This window comes from Colletotrichum acutatum (assembly GCF_030867785.1).
Source record: "Colletotrichum acutatum strain CBS 112980 chromosome Unknown BDZ83scaffold_50, whole genome shotgun sequence".
NCBI classification, from domain to species: domain Eukaryota; kingdom Fungi; phylum Ascomycota; class Sordariomycetes; order Glomerellales; family Glomerellaceae; genus Colletotrichum; species Colletotrichum acutatum.
The window spans coordinates 114,039-129,925 of record NW_026849044.1 but is presented as its reverse complement, the minus strand read 5'-3'; the positions used below and the strand labels follow the sequence as shown (position 1 = coordinate 129,925).

General features: G+C 52.3%; 4 protein-coding genes across 4 annotated transcripts; 3 read left to right on the top strand and 1 right to left on the bottom strand.

Moving 5' to 3' along the window:
* The first annotated feature begins 2,650 nt into the window (after positions 1-2,650).
* BDZ83DRAFT_346844 (ADP-ribosylation factor family protein) lies at positions 2,651-3,857 on the top strand. Its single transcript, XM_060502493.1, has 4 exons — positions 2,651-2,896; positions 3,050-3,122; positions 3,201-3,220; positions 3,329-3,857. The coding sequence occupies exons 1-4, from the start codon at positions 2,847-2,849 to the stop codon at positions 3,735-3,737; spliced, it is 552 nt and encodes a 183-aa protein (XP_060364634.1). The 5' UTR covers positions 2,651-2,846; the 3' UTR covers positions 3,738-3,857.
* Positions 3,858-5,778: 1,921 nt separating this feature from the next.
* Positions 5,779-6,915, bottom strand: BDZ83DRAFT_719821 (family 17 glycosyltransferase; the record flags this gene model as incomplete). Its single annotated transcript, XM_060512213.1, has 1 exon — positions 5,779-6,915. One exon carries the CDS (start codon positions 6,913-6,915, stop codon positions 5,779-5,781), a length of 1,137 nt encoding a protein of 378 aa, XP_060364633.1.
* A 2,088-nt stretch (positions 6,916-9,003) lies between these two features.
* Positions 9,004-11,124, top strand: BDZ83DRAFT_622444 (pyridoxal phosphate-dependent transferase). The gene is made up of 4 exons (XM_060508334.1): positions 9,004-9,392; positions 9,544-9,795; positions 9,850-10,108; positions 10,167-11,124. The coding sequence occupies exons 1-4, from the start codon at positions 9,371-9,373 to the stop codon at positions 10,984-10,986; spliced, it is 1,353 nt and encodes a 450-aa protein (XP_060364632.1). The 5' UTR covers positions 9,004-9,370; the 3' UTR covers positions 10,987-11,124.
* Positions 11,125-13,247: 2,123 nt separating this feature from the next.
* On the top strand, positions 13,248-15,714 carry BDZ83DRAFT_622440 (trehalase). Its single transcript, XM_060508333.1, has 4 exons — positions 13,248-13,512; positions 13,589-13,947; positions 14,015-14,315; positions 14,374-15,714. Exons 1-4 carry the CDS (start codon positions 13,334-13,336, stop codon positions 15,575-15,577), a joined length of 2,043 nt encoding a protein of 680 aa, XP_060364631.1. The 5' UTR covers positions 13,248-13,333; the 3' UTR covers positions 15,578-15,714.
* Positions 15,715-15,887: the final 173 nt, after the last annotated feature.

Genomic DNA, 15,887 nt, shown 5'->3' with positions numbered 1-15,887 from the left:
CAAGCCCCTGTCCTCTCCAGCTTTTGGTCGAGGTTCCGTACTTATTATCTCCATCTACCTCACTCCTCATTAAGCACGCCAAGGTAACCTAGGGCAATGGACAGTACCAACACTTGATGCTTGTGTGATGACACCACCTCTCCTTGGGAGGGAATATCGCAGACGTACATTACGATTTTCTTCTGTCCTCGTAGGGAGGGCTCTCGAATCTTGGTCTTCAGATCTTCTAGCCAGCTCAGCGGGTTTGTTCTGCCAAACTATTCAGAAACAAATGGGCATGCTGGTATCTTCTCCACCGCCTACATCATCTATTCCCATGGTCCCTTTCACGTCCACTGGCTGCAGAATCTAGAGAAATGGAGAAAGTAAGGCAAGGCACAGAAAATAGAGATTATCTTACCTTACCTTAAGATACATTAGCTTAATAAGTGCCGCACCTTCCATTGGGTGTAAGACTGAGGTGACTGATTGCCTTCCTTGCCTTAACCTTCCCTCCCATGCTAAACCCCAGCTGTGGAAGGTACATCTTGCGGAAAAGGCTCCTTCTTTCCATGAATGTAATTGGGTTGTCTGCGGCTTTTGTTGCCCGCGTGCTTGCCTGCCTGGAGAAAGAGCCCAGCCTGCCTTACGGTCCTTCCCTTCCATTACCTTACCTTACGGCCCTTACCTGACCATGCGCTGCCGTTGTTGCTAAATACTCCCGGTCTGCATCCTGCTTTCCCAGCAGCCTCGAGGCTCTCATCTCATCGCTTTCTATTCATCTAGCCCGGTCCGCCTTTCCTCCAGCTCGCCCTATCCAAATATTCATTTGGCTGCCTCTCAAGGTCGAGCTTGCATTGCTTCTTCATCCCGCTCGCAGAACCCAGCCCGACCTCCGTTGCTGGTGATCCTATAAAAGAAAAGGTAGCCACCAACAAACGCCTTTGTCGGCGAGCCGCCCGCTTCTCGCCTCGCCTCGCCTCTCATCACAGTCACAACGTCATTAGACGCCCAACGCCGACGACCATTCTCCCCTCTCATCGCACCGTCCTGCCTCGGCCCGCACGCAGCCAGCCCTTGCAGATTGCTTGACGGGGATTGTCAGAGAGATCTAGAGTTGTGCCGCCTGCAACAATTTGGGTCCTCACGCGCCCTTCATCCTTCTTCTTACCTTCCCCTTCGCGGCATATCTTTCTTTATTGGGGAATCTATCTACCATCTACTTTTGTTACCCATCCACCCACAAACGCGACCACCTGAGCAACCTTGCTTGGCACACCTTACCTTACCCTGAGGCCGACTAAACAACATCCGAGGTGGAGAGCCAGCCTTCGCGCCGACCGCATCACTTCGGGGCCTCCTTTATTAGCCTTGGAAGTCTGCATGTCTTGGCCTTACTTTGGACACCGCGGTTCGAATCGCTGCAACTCTTCAACCTAAGCCGGCTAAGACCGACTTGGCCCACCCATATCGGGTTCTGGTGACTTCCAGGACGTCTAGGCTATCGCGCCTCGCCGCCGTCTACCTCTGCCTACCGTAGCCGTTCGCCCACCGAAATACAGACACTGCCTACACTAAATTCAACCATCCGTCATATCCCGTTCATTTGGCATCGGCACCCGGGAGCAAATCCACGAGCTTTCATATCAGGCCACGGAAGCGTACTCTGGTCAAGTCATCCACGTCTGCCAAAGATATTCATCATAGTCGGATCGAGCGCCGTGGTGTTGAATAACCGCCTCGCAGGCTGGTCCTTGTCGAGCATCACCCTTCGCCGCCGCCGCCACGCTCGCATCTCATCCCTGCTACCGCTACCGTTGCTGTCATCAGTGGATTGACTTCCATGCCACTGCCGCGCATAACGTACTGCAAAGGCACTCACACCCGAACTCAGGTGCACCGGCACCCGCTTGACATACAATTACGTCCCTGATCGCAGCCCTTTCTCGCGCCTACCGTGGACAGATCCACACGATCCGGTAGAAGCAAACGAATGAAACCCCAGTCGTTGATCTTGTAACCGCTGCAGACCCTGTCAACGCGGTTATTCCCAGTCGCCTTTTCTTCCCCAACCGCCAATTCTTGCGACTCCAAATTCGGCACTGTTCATTCTACAGCTTGTGCCCCTCCCCTCCCGACCCCGGTCCCCCGACCCCAAGCTTGAGCCGGATCCAGGGTACTCAGTGACTTCCACAACCCATCAACCCTCACCATCCCGTCTTTTTCTGGTGGGGACCTACTATACCTTACCTTACCTCACAGGCTGCTCGAGGTACCTCTTCCGGCCCCAAAGGGACAGACCAGGCCAGGCCAAGCGTCACCTGCGCTCTTCTTTTCTGGTTTCCGCCCGCCGCCTGCACTGTCTGCACCTGCATCTGCGCCGCAACTTGCTCTCAGTTCCAGTGTCGTCGCCCGCCAACGAGAAACCAGCGACGCCCATCGAGCCTCTCTCTCTGTCTCTCCCGCCCCCATCATCGCACAGAGCAGAGCAGCAACCTACGCCGCCATCTCCCTCGTCGATGCCAGCGACATTTGACTTGCGACGTCTGGTCGGTTACCACGGGTCATACGAGACATTTTTATTTCCAATTTTTGAAGGCGTCTGAGCGCATAGAATACTTAAGCATCCAAATCACAACTCCGCACCCATCCTTCCTCCCTCTCCTTCTCTCACCGTATCGACGTCTCTTCCGAACGACATAGCAATCGCCACGCCACCGACCTTTTTCCGTTGCGCAACTTCTATTGCCGTCGCGCTATATCCGGATCCTAGAACAGTACACGTTGGCGACTCCTCATTTGGCCACCTACGCATACCATACCTCCTCCTCGACGCCAGCGCATCGCGCTCATTACACACCACCACCATGGCGGGGCTTTTCCGTAAAGTGTACGACTGGCTGTTGAGGACGTTCTGGTGAGTGCACTTTGATTGCCGCGATGAACAGCGGGGGTGATTTTCAGCGATGGACGGCCCGCGCGCTCTGACCTTACCCCGCCGCGCCCACTCTGCCCTTACCCTCGATCCTTGGGGATGGTATCTTGAGCTTGAGCTGACTTGCGATGACAGGGCGACAGAAATGGATGTGACGATGATCGGTCTCCAAAATGCGGGTAAGACGTCTCTACTCCGCGTACTTGCAGTAAGTCAATCCTCTCCTACACCTGCCATGTTTTCCTCTGCGCCAAATCCGTCCGCACGCTGACATTTACACTTGTAGGGCGGCGAGTTCACCATCGAGTAAGCGACCTCCGGTTCTTCTTCACCCCTCAGAACTGCCTACCGTGCCGTCTCTGGTGTAATCGGTCACGGCTAGCGGCATCTTCGGCTAACTGAAATCTCGTGTAGCTCGATCCCGACGGTCGGATTCAACATGAAGCGGGTGCAACGAGGACACGTTACACTGAAATGTTGGGATATTGGTGGTCAGCCCCGGTTCCGAACGATGTGGGAAAGATACTGCCGTGGCGTCAACGCTATCGTCTTCATCGTCGATATCGCTGATATGGACCTGCTGCAGCAGGCTCGGGAGGAACTTCATGCTCTCATGGACCAAGCTTCTCTGAGGGAAATCCCGCTCCTTGTTTTGGGGAACAAATCGGACCTCCCGCAGAAGTTATCGGTGGACGAGCTGATCGATGCGCTTGACCTCAAGTCCATAGGCCATCGCGAGGTCTGCTGCTACGGCATCAGCGCCAAGGAGGAGACCAACTTGGATGCCGTGCTGCAGTGGCTGATGAAGTGGGCGAACAGGTGATGCGTAATACTGATGCGCGTTGGGTGCCTCGATCCACCGCGTTCCCAGTTGTCCCGCCCTGCCGTTCCTACTCGATCGCATCCCTCTCAGGGTTGTGGGCTAGTGGATTCGAAAGGGTAATGCGATGCTGAAGACGGAGGGGGAGTATCCGGCATGGTGTTCGGTGTCGAGATGTGGTTGTGTCAAAATTGTCCTCCAAATCACGGACCTTCTGACGTTGTTAGTCGGTCTGCGACAGCATTAGCAGCAGTAAGCGTGCCAAGTCCCCCATGGCGTTTTCACCATATCCCATATACCGGAGCGGGAGGGAAGGGGGCAGTTTTTCAGCGGTAATTTGGACGGCATTTCTGGAAGCAGGGCGCTTGCCTTTGATTTTGAAGTTAGCACACCGGGATTCCCAGTCATTTAAAGGTCATCTAGCCTAGAAATGCTGGGCGCGGCACCGCTCAAGCGAGAAATAGCAATGTAGAAAGGAGCAGAGCGGGGTATGAGTGGGTGGCCATGACGATGCTACAAAAGTAGACGAATGAATATCATGACTGATGTACGATCGCTTGATCATTTGTCCAAACTTTATTTGTATGAGTTTTTCGCTGCCACAACATAGCTCTTCGTCTGGGAAGAAGGTGAGCCGCTTCGCCGTTAAATCGACAGGAGCTGGTCTGAGCTACAGCTACAGCACCAGTGTGTGGTGGTGTTGAGAGAGGGAGTGTGAGGTACAGTTGACAGACCTAGGAGAGGGGTAGACAGCAGAAGAGAGAAACCAAAATAAAGAACGCGGGATGTCTCGAGAAGAAAAGTAAAGAGAGGAAAGAGAAGGGTGAAAAGAGAAAGAGAAAAGACTTGTTTTTTTTTTTTGACAGTCTCTTTTTTTTTTTCTGTTCTCCTTCTCGTTCAGCAGTGGCAGTCTTGCTCTCTCTTATTGTCATTGCCTTTTGCGCAGCACACATACCAGAGACTGCCAGCGCATCGCGCATCAATGCATCGGTTTCCATCTGCTGCTGGCGCGACGTGATTGGTCCGCCAACCGACGCTTCCGCACCCCTTTGCTGCAGGGCCCATGGGGTGAAGACGGAGAGAGGGAGGGGTGATTGGGAGCCCGTTGCGCTGAGGTGCTCTCTTGTCTCTTGCGTTGTGTTTTCAATGTCTCGGACGTTTGGGAGGGAGAGGGGGGGGATATAAAGTTGAAAGGACAGGGAAACCCAAGCAAAGTAGGTAGACAGATAGGTTGACAAAAGGAGAAACCGGGTTGGAGAATAAACGAGAGGTGAAAGGAAAATGTGCCCTCTATTGGAAATAACTACGTATTTGGGGGAGAGGGCAAGAAAATCCCCCTCCCGCAGGACCCATTCAATGAGCGATGCCACGATGTGTTAGCCAGGGATGGCCTGGTGATGCTTGGGACGCTAGAGGTGGCAGAAGTGCCAAGCGGACAGGACAGCTGCTTTTCCTTCTTGCTTCCCGTCGTCAACCCCACACTCACTGACTGGACGCCGGTTTACTCGCTCACTCTTTATCACCTTGGCTATTTGCCTTGGATACCTAGGAAGGTAAGAACAACCTCCAGCCTTTTGACTTGACTTATTTCACCTCTCTTACCTTCTCAAATTCGCAGTGAGTGAGCGAGTTAGTGTATGGTATTCGGTGAGTCGATGGCTACCAACTGTCACGTAAGGTGAATATGGAATGTGGAACTCATGTACCCACTCAAATACTCATTGCTCGCTCGCTCATTCGATGTCATCCACATCACCGTAATACATCTTTTTCAAGGAACTGGAATGCCTCTCACTCCACCCACAAGGCAATGCGGCACGAGCACGGGGGTTGAGAATGTAATTTACAGGGTGTGCAATTCTTCTAGTGCCAGTGAGGACTTGCCAGATGCCCTCCCTTTAGGATTCGCCATCCCTCTCTCCAGAAAAACAACGATGATGCGAATCCTCCATGTAACCAGTAACTCCATGCTAATGTGCCCATTTGAACAAAACAGAAGATAAGAAACCTAACCAAAGAAGCAAGAGGCGGAAGCCCAGGACGGTCATGGGTAGTCGGTAAACCCAGCTGAAGGCCCATCCCTATTCACCATGTAACCAAACTTTTCCGGCTCGTCCAGCAGAATACTCGGCATATCTGTGTTATTCTCGAGGCGCACAAACTGGTCAACGTCCCGGCCCCAAAGGTCTTTTCCGTTCCTAATGGCGTCCGCTATACGGTCCTTGTTTCGAAACCTTTCGCCATTCATCCACTCGTGGGAGAAGGACGACATCTTGGTGAGGAACTCATCGACGGTGGCGAAGCAGCTGGAGCAGTGCCAGCAGGCATTCCCGAGATTCGCCTTCTCGAGATCATAAAGAGGCTTGAAGCCCCCGTCTCCCATTCGGAGGTTCGCCGGCAGAAGCGTGCGCGAGCCCTGGTAGTAAGTGGCTTGCGGGTGTTCCCACTCAGGTCCCGTGTGGAGGAACTGGAAACTGTAGTAGTAAAACCGGCTACGCAGAGTCAGGCGGCGAGGGAATTGGCACGTTCGCAGCACCAGGAGTGTCTCCAGCCGAGCAATCTCGTCAACGTCGGCAACGAGGATAACGTCCCCGTATACCGGAGCCTGCTTGCCGACGAGTCTAGGCAACACTTGGGTGTACATGGCGTTGCGCTGTAAGTCTTCGTAGTCCCACGACCTTCTCGGATTGAAGTCTGACGGGAATTCGAGTTCGTGGTAGATGAGTTTGTCATGGTAAGGCTTGAAGCGATCCCAGTTCTCCTTTATCGTGAGTGGCTTAGGCCTGCCAGTAAAAGTCTTGGGAGACTCGACAATGACAAAGTAGTCAACGTAGTCGTAGGTCGAGTTCAAGCGTATTTCCATCCAGTCGAGCTCTGTGTTGACCATGAACAAGTCGTACACCTTTCGCTGGCCAGTCTCTGACTGAGGAGTGAAGACGGGGTAACCGTGGTGCTTGCAGAACTTTGCGGCAGCATCGGAGGAGTAGAAGCCATGATGATCGCTCTTGTTACCGAAATTCAGACCGCCTTTGGGAAGCTTGAGGGACAAATCGAGGCTTGAAATGCGATGGTCGAATCTGTCAAGTGCAGGATGTTGGATAAAGTATAAAATGAGGCAGACCGTAATCGCTAATAAGAGTTTCAGGATGACAGGAAAGCCAACATGCCACTGGAGAACCATGGTCCCGTTAGGCTAGCTGTTGATTGACAGATGGTGATCTAAGTAGGAAGGGCAGCAGATGTTCTGGTCTTGAGTCGTTGCGGCGAGGCTGTTTCGTTTTACGTCTCGAAACAAAAGCTGGTGACCGGATGTGAAGTACGGCGAATGCAGCGTTCACCCTAGGCCGGTGTTACTGGTCGAAGCGTGAAAGAGAATCCTAGCCAGAAGGCAGTGTGAGGAAGACACACTTTGCAGAGCTGCTCAGATGAGAGCATCCGGGCCACGGATCGTTTGTTGACGGGAACAGCCTTGTCGCATATTTTCAGAACTGGGGAAGTGTGTAAACCCCAGGATACCAGGGGGAAAGAAGCAGTAATATAAAGTGTATGATTATGTCAAGGCTCGGACAGGCTCGAGCACCGGTGTCACCTGTGAAATATGAAGTAGCTTGAGATGCCAGAGGCAGGAGCGTGGAGGGGCGAGCTGAAGCGAAATCAAGCAAGCACACGCGCTTTAATGAAATAAACGTTTTACACTAAGGTAGGCAGAAGTTCTGATCAAAGTGGCACACTCTAGCTGGGCGGTTTACCGGGGAAAGCCTCAGCTATGGGCAAGTTTAGGTTACCACAAAGGTAGCACTAATAGCGCGATGGCGGGCGCTTCATAGTTCATACAAACCAAGGGAGCCCCTGAAATTGCGTTGGAGAGCAGATCGGTCGAGTTCCATTGTCGAAGCTGGCAAGCACATGGCGGCACCATGTCCTCTCAGCCCCAGGTGGATGTGAGTCTCCCGTGTCTTGCACTTGCAGACATGTGTCCACCCGGCCTAGGATTGTGCGTGTGTGGCCTGTTGTCCAGGAGTGTTCGGAGGAATGGTAAACTTGGGGCCGGCACATTGAGATACCGTCCGTCCGGCCTTCCATCTTTGACGTTGATGAGCCCAGGATCAAGGGTGGGACCACGGCCGCTTGCGTTTTCTGTTTATGTAGAAACGCCGAGAAGATAACTCTATTCGTATGGTGGTAGATCAGACGAGCCAGCTTGGAAAGGGCAAAACATACAGTCTGAGAAAACACGCTGAGGCTTCTAGCCCAAGATCATTCTCTCAATGGCTACCAGCACTCGTCTCGCCCTTGATGGGAAAGTGAGCTGCACGATGAGCACGAGAAGGCACGAACATCCGTGGTTCCGTGGTGCGCGGGTAGGGTGAATGTGAAAGATGAGAAGCAGGGGACGTCGTGCGTGATTGGTGCCGCCAACAGGGGTGTAGCAAGAAGAAGCTTTCACCAGGCCGAGTGGGGCCTAGTCACTCCTGACCAGTGGCCCTACGCAGTCAGTATTTCTCTCGAACAGGTGAAGGCGCGACAAAGATCAAAGCTGGGCATTGCTGCGCCAAGGTCAATAACGGTAGCTGTCAGCACTGTCGCGCTCCTTTCCCGACGATCAACGCCGTATGGCACCGAACGTGCTGAGTAACGCCCCTACGCAAGCTGTGAGGCGCAATCCATCGTCGGCGGAACTCCACCATCAACAACACCAGGAAAGACTTTGATGATGGCTGCCTGTTGCGGGTTTACACACTGCCGTATGCTATTACCTAAGAGGGATCCGGGGGCTCACGATCCCTCAATATTGACCCCCCGCCTACTCCTGAAAGACAACACAAGCCAAGGTGAAGCTTTCGTCTCAATACCTGGTCAAGAAAGGCCTCTAGAGCTTGGTGTGTCTGAGCAGCCACTGTCCCACCGCCCAGGTTTCAAGTTCCAGCAATGCCATCACGGGCCAAGCCCAGCAGGCCCCAGCTTCGAAGCTTGCTCGATTCAAGCACCTATTGGTCTGAAACAAAAACATCCTTCACCTCGGGAGGAGGCTTAGAGCTGAGATGTCAAGTTGCCAAGCTGGTGTTCCTGCGACATTTGAAATTATACCGAGTAACGTCCCTTTAGGTATATTGTATCCTTCTCCAATCTTTCTGTGAGACGCATTGGCCAATCCACTCTATGCTATGTCATCACTTCCGAACCCCCTGCGGAGATCGAGATAAGATAAGCAACGTCAAAGGAGCTAGGGTAACCGCCCCGGCAAGACGATGCCGAGTCAATACAAACAAGCAAAGCAACCTAGTATGTACTGAAGCATGAATGGTAAATACCGACATGAATGTCTGCAGAAACAGAAGCAGCTCGATATGTCATCTCTGAAGTACTTGGATGGTGATTGTCAGTAACATGAGATGACAAAAAGCTTTGTGGTCCACTGTTACTGTTGTTGGGCAACTCTCGAGCGTCCAAGACCACCCGTACCTCGGAACGTACTTGAAGTGCTCCACTCATGACAACGTCGCTGGTTGTTCCACATCGACCCCGACTCCGACCCCGGACTTGCCAGATAACGTACCGATACTGTGTATCTGTATGGAGAGCTTGTATTCAACCGGCCCACGAAAGCATCTCGTCCCGGCCAGACCCCAGAAAAGATGAACTCGACCAGGAGAACGAGTAAGTCTAGTCCTGCTCAGAAAACAGCTTCGTGGTACTAGTCTCCTCGCTGCTCGATATCAAAGCTCTAGAATTCACTCAAATAAGAGCATCCCACCTTCAGGAATCTTTTAAAGCCAAATCGGAACACTAACCGATCGGTCACCCACAGTTTCATTCACCTTGCGCGCGGCGTTGAGGCAACCTTATAGCAAGCCAACCCCGCAGCTGTCAACGGCCTTCAACGCCCTCACCCGCCACACGCTTCCAGGCTCTGCCGCATCCATCCACACATCGTCTCCCCGATCAATTTCAGGAGCAATGTCCCCATCTGCTGTCAGTAGCACGAGCAATGGCACTGTTAGTGCCCCTAAGCAGAATGCTTGGATTGGTCATCTCGGGGCCGCGGGCTTCGACCTGAGAAGTAAGTAAGGGCGTCAGCTTGATCAAGGGTTGGTAAAGTAACAGCAATGATAAGGCGATACCATGACCACTCCGACGGCGTCGATGCTCGCTGCCATTCAAAACTGCAGCTTGCTAGATGACGTCTTCGTAGAGGACCCCACAACGATGGAACTCGAATCTCATGTCGCCGCTCTCGCTGGCAAGGAGGCCGCTCTCTTGGTGCTCTCCGGGACTATGGGCAACCAAGTAGCCCTTCGAGCACTCCTCACACAACCTCCATACAGCGTGTTGAGCGACCATCGCTCTCACATCATCAAGTACGAAGCTGGCGGGTTCGTGCATCCCTCTCGCCTTCGTACCGTGTGACATCTACTGATTGATATTCGTCAGTGTTGCTTCGCTTTGTGGCGCCATGATACAACCCGTGGTACCAAGCAATGGAGCTTACCTGACACTGGAGGACATTGAGGCCCACGCTGCTCTTGATGACGATGTCCATACCTGTCCTACCAGGGTCATTAGCTTGGAAAATACCCTCGGCGGCGTGGTGACCCCTCTGGCCGAGGCCAAAAGGATCGCAGAGTTTGCACGCAAGAACAACCTCAAGCTTCATTGCGATGGTGCTAGAATGTGGGAGGCTGTTGCCTCTGGAGCCGGTAGTCTTTCCGAATACTGCTCACTATTTGACACGGTCAGCTTGTGCTTCTCGAAGGGCCTCGGTGCTCCGATTGGAAGCATCGTTGTGGGCGACGCAGCGCACATCAAGCACGCCCGCTGGGTGCGCAAGTCTATCGGCGGTGGTCTCCGGCAGTCTGGAGTGGTAGCGGCTCCTGCTAGGGTCGCCGTTGACGAGACGTTCGGAAAGGGGCCCAACGGTGAAGGCGGTCTTTTGAAGTCGTCTCATGAGACTGCAAAGAAAATAGGGGAACTCTGGACCAGCTTTGGCGGCAAGCTCACCCTTCCGGTGGATACCAACATGTGCTGGCTTGATTTAGATGCTGCCGGGTGCAGCACTCAGGACTTCATCGCGTTTGGGGCCGAAGTGGGACTGAAGCTCATCGGCAACAGGTTGGTCATCCACTATCAAATTGCGCAGAACCAAGACAAGGTTCTGCCTAAGCTAGAGCAAGTCTTTCGGCGAGCTCTCGAAGGCGGTAGTCAGACAACAGGAGGGGAGAAGGGCCCGACGAACATGTACCAGCCGCGATAAGGTTGAATGTCGTTTCTTGGGTTCTCGTGGACATTATATCTTCCAGACGACGCCAACTTCAATAGATGATGTTACGCCTATATCCTCGAATGATCCAAGGTTATCACAACCTCGGCCTAAGTGTCCCTTGAATATGATCCGAATTACATGAAGGAAGCAATCCTCGCTGGCTGACCTGGCAGATTTCTACTCAAGGTAGCTGATGTAAGACGAGTGACCCCCGCTTCACCCCTGTCATCTCAACTGGTCAACCCTCAAGAAAGGCATGGCAGACATACAGAACATTCTATATCATGGGCAAATCCAGACATCAAGCTTGAGATCTGCGGCCAAACTTTGGTATGCGCAATATTGAACATGGACGCTACCATTTAGGATGGCCCATGGCCAAGTCACTTGGTGTATGTCACTACCACGTTCAAAGATTTATTATCCGCCGCCGGACTTGACACCACAACGCCGATGCCGATTGCGACTTATGAAAGAGACGTATACAATTCAAGAGTGGCAGATTAATATGGCTTTGGCGCGAAATGAATTATGTTTTCATATTTAACCGCAATCAAGACTACTACGGCGCTTCGGACGGATGTGGATCAGCCTTGCAGGCTTTTGTACATGCAATGCCAGCTTGGAGTGCCGATGAGTAAGATGACTGAGAAGTCGAATGTAACGAATGTAACATATCGTCGGAAAATTAAACATATTGATAGGGGGTCAGGTTGCGACAGCCCCAATGATCTGTCGTTGGTATATCTAACATCAATGTGGCCGATCTTCGTCTCTCCACACATCTTCAACTCTCGAAGGCGAGTGATCGTTGTAAATCAACTTGTGGGAGTTTCAAGACCCATGGGAACGAGATTTCGTACGATTGCACATCATCAGATGTAACAAAATATTGGGTTTATCACACACCACACGAGAATCTCGCTCTCGCTCCTGTCCAGGCACCAAAGCTACACAACGAGGCAGACCCTTGGGCAGAAAAGTTGAAAGTACGGAGTACACCGCGGGCGACCGTCTCGTTGTACATGGGGAAGGCCTTGTTTGCACATCACCTACGACACTGTGTCTCGACAATGGACAGACAGCAACAGAAGAAGAAGAATGTAAACGCGGAACAATTAAGACTTCGAGGACCACTCAGCCGCCACTGACATAGCTATGTAAACTGTCATGCAGTTGGTATCTGCATTTGAATGCATCAAGACAACGTTCGGAGCAATTTCCGGGGGAGCGTGGGGAAAGCTGTATCCGGGACCGCCGAGCTTCTCCGCATGGCCCGGCTTATTTGTCCAATAACAATTACAGCATGGTCTGACGAGCACCAAATAAAGCCTTTAATACCCCGCCAAACAGGCATTCTTACCGCAATTTCCAAGACAAGACTAATACCAAGTTCGCAAGATCCCACGGTCATCCTTGCTGACGTCACAATACCTGTCGGTCCAAGTGGGATGACATACGATGCTCGTCACCCACACCTTCGGCCTACCCTTGCACTAATTAATACGCCTAGCCTGCTGGCACATCATGCTCATGGACGCTTCTGGAGCTAGAAGCTTCCCCCAGAGCTGGGAAATCACTGAGAAGCTGAGAGGAAACAAAACAAGCGGCCAATCGGTGCTATGACGCTCGTACAGCGGCTCTACCACGGCTCCCCAAAGGACTGGATCATGCGGGGAAAGCTGCACGTCGTCTGCAAGCGGGACCGGCGAAGTCAGCCAGCTTCATTCTCGGTGTCAAGGTGTCTCTCTGCCTTGTTCGATGTGACAGCACTCTTGTCTCGATTCGTAAAAGTTGCGTGTTGTGGCGTCCAACGTGTCGTCTGCCATGCTGCGAACCCAAGATGCCTGCGATGGCGCAGAATTGACTCGGACCCAGCATATTCCAAGCCCAACGGCGCCGAACAACGGTAACCTTCTGCTCGGCCGCCCACGTAAACCCGCAGGAAACGATGGAGTTTTTGAAGTTGTCTTGGTCATAATGTCTAACATCCTGGGAAAGCCTATGCACACTTGGGTTCGCGGCACCCTGGTACCGGCCCGGGTCTGCCCTGGCCTTGTTACGGTACTTGCCCACCTCAGGCGACCGGCGATCCCTCCTGGCGACGAACCCGTCCAAGCTTCCCCTCCCGACCTAAGGTACGTGAAGCTGCAGCCGATCCTGGTGGGCAGCCTGGCAGCTCCCCATGTGCATAAGGTACTTCCCTCTGTGCCCATTTATACCTGGTCGTGAGCCACTTCATCCGAAGTGAACATCTCGTCTGCGTCCTTGGATCTACCCGTTCAATAATACTACCATTGTGTATATACTAGCTCCTACGAGAGCTCAACTGAACGCCATGGTCAACTTTGCACTGGCCCTCGCAGCTGTAGCTGTCTTACCTCGGACAGCTCAGGCTTTGTATGAGAATGGGTCTGTCATCGCTCCTTGCGACTCACCCATCTACTGCCATGGCGACATCTTGAAAGAAGTTGAACTGGCAAGACCGTTCTCAGACTCAAAGACATTTGTAGACATGTGAGTGCCCATTGACATAGCCCTATGACCATAGCTCGACATAGGCTCCTTACTGATACTCATCGCTCCTCGAAAGGCCTGCAATTAAGTCCCTGGAAGAGATTCAAGCAGCATTCAACAACCTGTCAAAACCCCTGAGTAATAACACTGCACTCAATGACTTTCTACGCGCCAATTTTGCCGCAGCAGGTGGTGAGCTTAAGGAGGTACCGAAGGATCAATTGAAGACAGACCCAAAGTTCCTCGACAAGATCAACGATACAGTAATCAAGGAATTCTCTCAGAAGGTCATTGCCATTTGGCCGGACTTGACCCGCACTTACGCTGGCTCTGCGAGCAATTGCACAACATGCCCGAACAGCTTCATCCCAGTCAACCACACCTTTGTGGTTGCTGGAGGCCGATTCCGCGAGCCTTATTATTGGGATTCTTTCTGTAAGAGCTCGCTACGTAGCTTCACATTTACATGTACAGTTGTCAGCTGACTTGTAATGTCGCGTAGGGATTCTCGAGGGCCTCTTACGGACGGGCGGCGCTTTCACTGAGATCTCCAAGAATGTTATCGAAAATTTCTTGGACCTCGTGGAGAAACTCGGGTTTGTGCCCAATGGTGCTCGAATCTACTATCTGAACCGTTCACAGCCGCCATTGTTGGCACAGATGGTGCGCCTTTATGTCGAGTACACAAGCGACCGGAGCATCCTGGAACGCGCAATCCCTCTCCTCATCAAGGAGCATGACTTCTGGATGACAAACAGAACCGTTGAAGTAAACAGAAACGGTACCATATACACTCTGAATCAGTCAGTGAAATATTGAGACCATCGGACTTGTCAGTTTGTAGCTAACATCAAGGATCAGATACAACGTCACCAACACACAGCCAAGACCCGAATCATACAGAGAAGATTACGTTACTGCTTCGAACGCTTCCTACTACTCGACCAGCGGAATCATTTACCCCGAGGTCGAGAAACTGAACGACACCGAAAAGGCCCGTGTGTATGCCAATCTTGCGTCCGGTGCCGAGAGTGGCTGGGATTACACCTCACGATGGCTTTCTCGACCTGCAGATGCGGCGAGGGACGTTTACTTCCCTCTAAGATCTCTCAACGTTCTGGAGACCGTCCCTGTGGAGCTGAACTCCATCTTATACTGGAATGAGATGACCATTGCTGCGCTACTCAACTCCACAAACAACGGTACGGGAGCAGTGGCTTGGACCGAACTTGCCACCAAACGAAGTCAAGCTATGTACGATTTGATGTGGAATTCAACCCTTTCAAGCTACTTTGACTACAATGTGACCTCGGGAGGTCAGAACATCTACATTCCCAAAGACGATGATGCCAGCACTCTTGAAACGGATACCGCCGAAGCAGAACAACAAGTTCTGTTTTCGGTTTCTCAGTTCTACCCATTCTGGACAGGAGCGGCACCTTCCCATCTCAAGAACAACCCCTATGCGGTGAAGCAAGCATACCAGCGTGTAGAGAAGTATCTAGACATCAAGAAGGGCGGCATCCCCGCCACAAACCTCAAGACAGGTCAACAGTGGGATCAGCCAAACGTCTGGCCGCCCTTGATGCACGTCCTGATGGAAGGTCTCCGCAGGACACCTGCCACCTTTGGAGAATCAGATCCTGCTTGGCGTGATGTTCAAAGCCTCGCCCTCCGCCTTGGACAACGGTACTTGGACTCTACCTTCTGCACATGGTATGCTACGGGGGGTTCAACTAGCGAGACTCCTCAACTCCAAGGTTTGACTGCCCAGAGCGTCGGAACCATGTTTGAGAAGTACGGCGATAACTCAACCAATGTTGCGGGTGGCGGTGGAGAGTATGAAGTGGTTGAGGGGTTCGGCTGGACGAATGGCATCCTACTGTGGGCCGTTGATGTATTTGGAAATGACTTGAAGAGACCCGACTGCGGGAACATCACCGCAGCCAACATTCATCCCGCTAAGAGAAGCTTGCCTCAACGCGCGGTAGAATTAGATTCCTACGATGCTTCTTGGATCAAGAAGTTTGGTAGACGCGCTGAGGAGGCCGCGAGGAGGGTATAGAGTCACAAATGGGCTGGCCTGCGATTATGATACTTAAGTAATGCATCGCGATGATATCATAGTATTGAGATTGTCTGAACGGGGGTGCTGGTGAGCTTTAGGAGCCCCATCAGGTCAATAATATCTTAACGACGTTTACGTGGACTCGCTCTCTACCTGGTGCCGAAGCAACCAAATGCTTGCCAATCATGTTTTAGGTGAGCTTGTTAATCCGCTGCGTAGAGTTCTGAAGACTATGATGATACCGAAAACGTCCAATCATGATCCGATATGATATTGCTCCCGTCGACGTACCATTAGCCACCTTGTC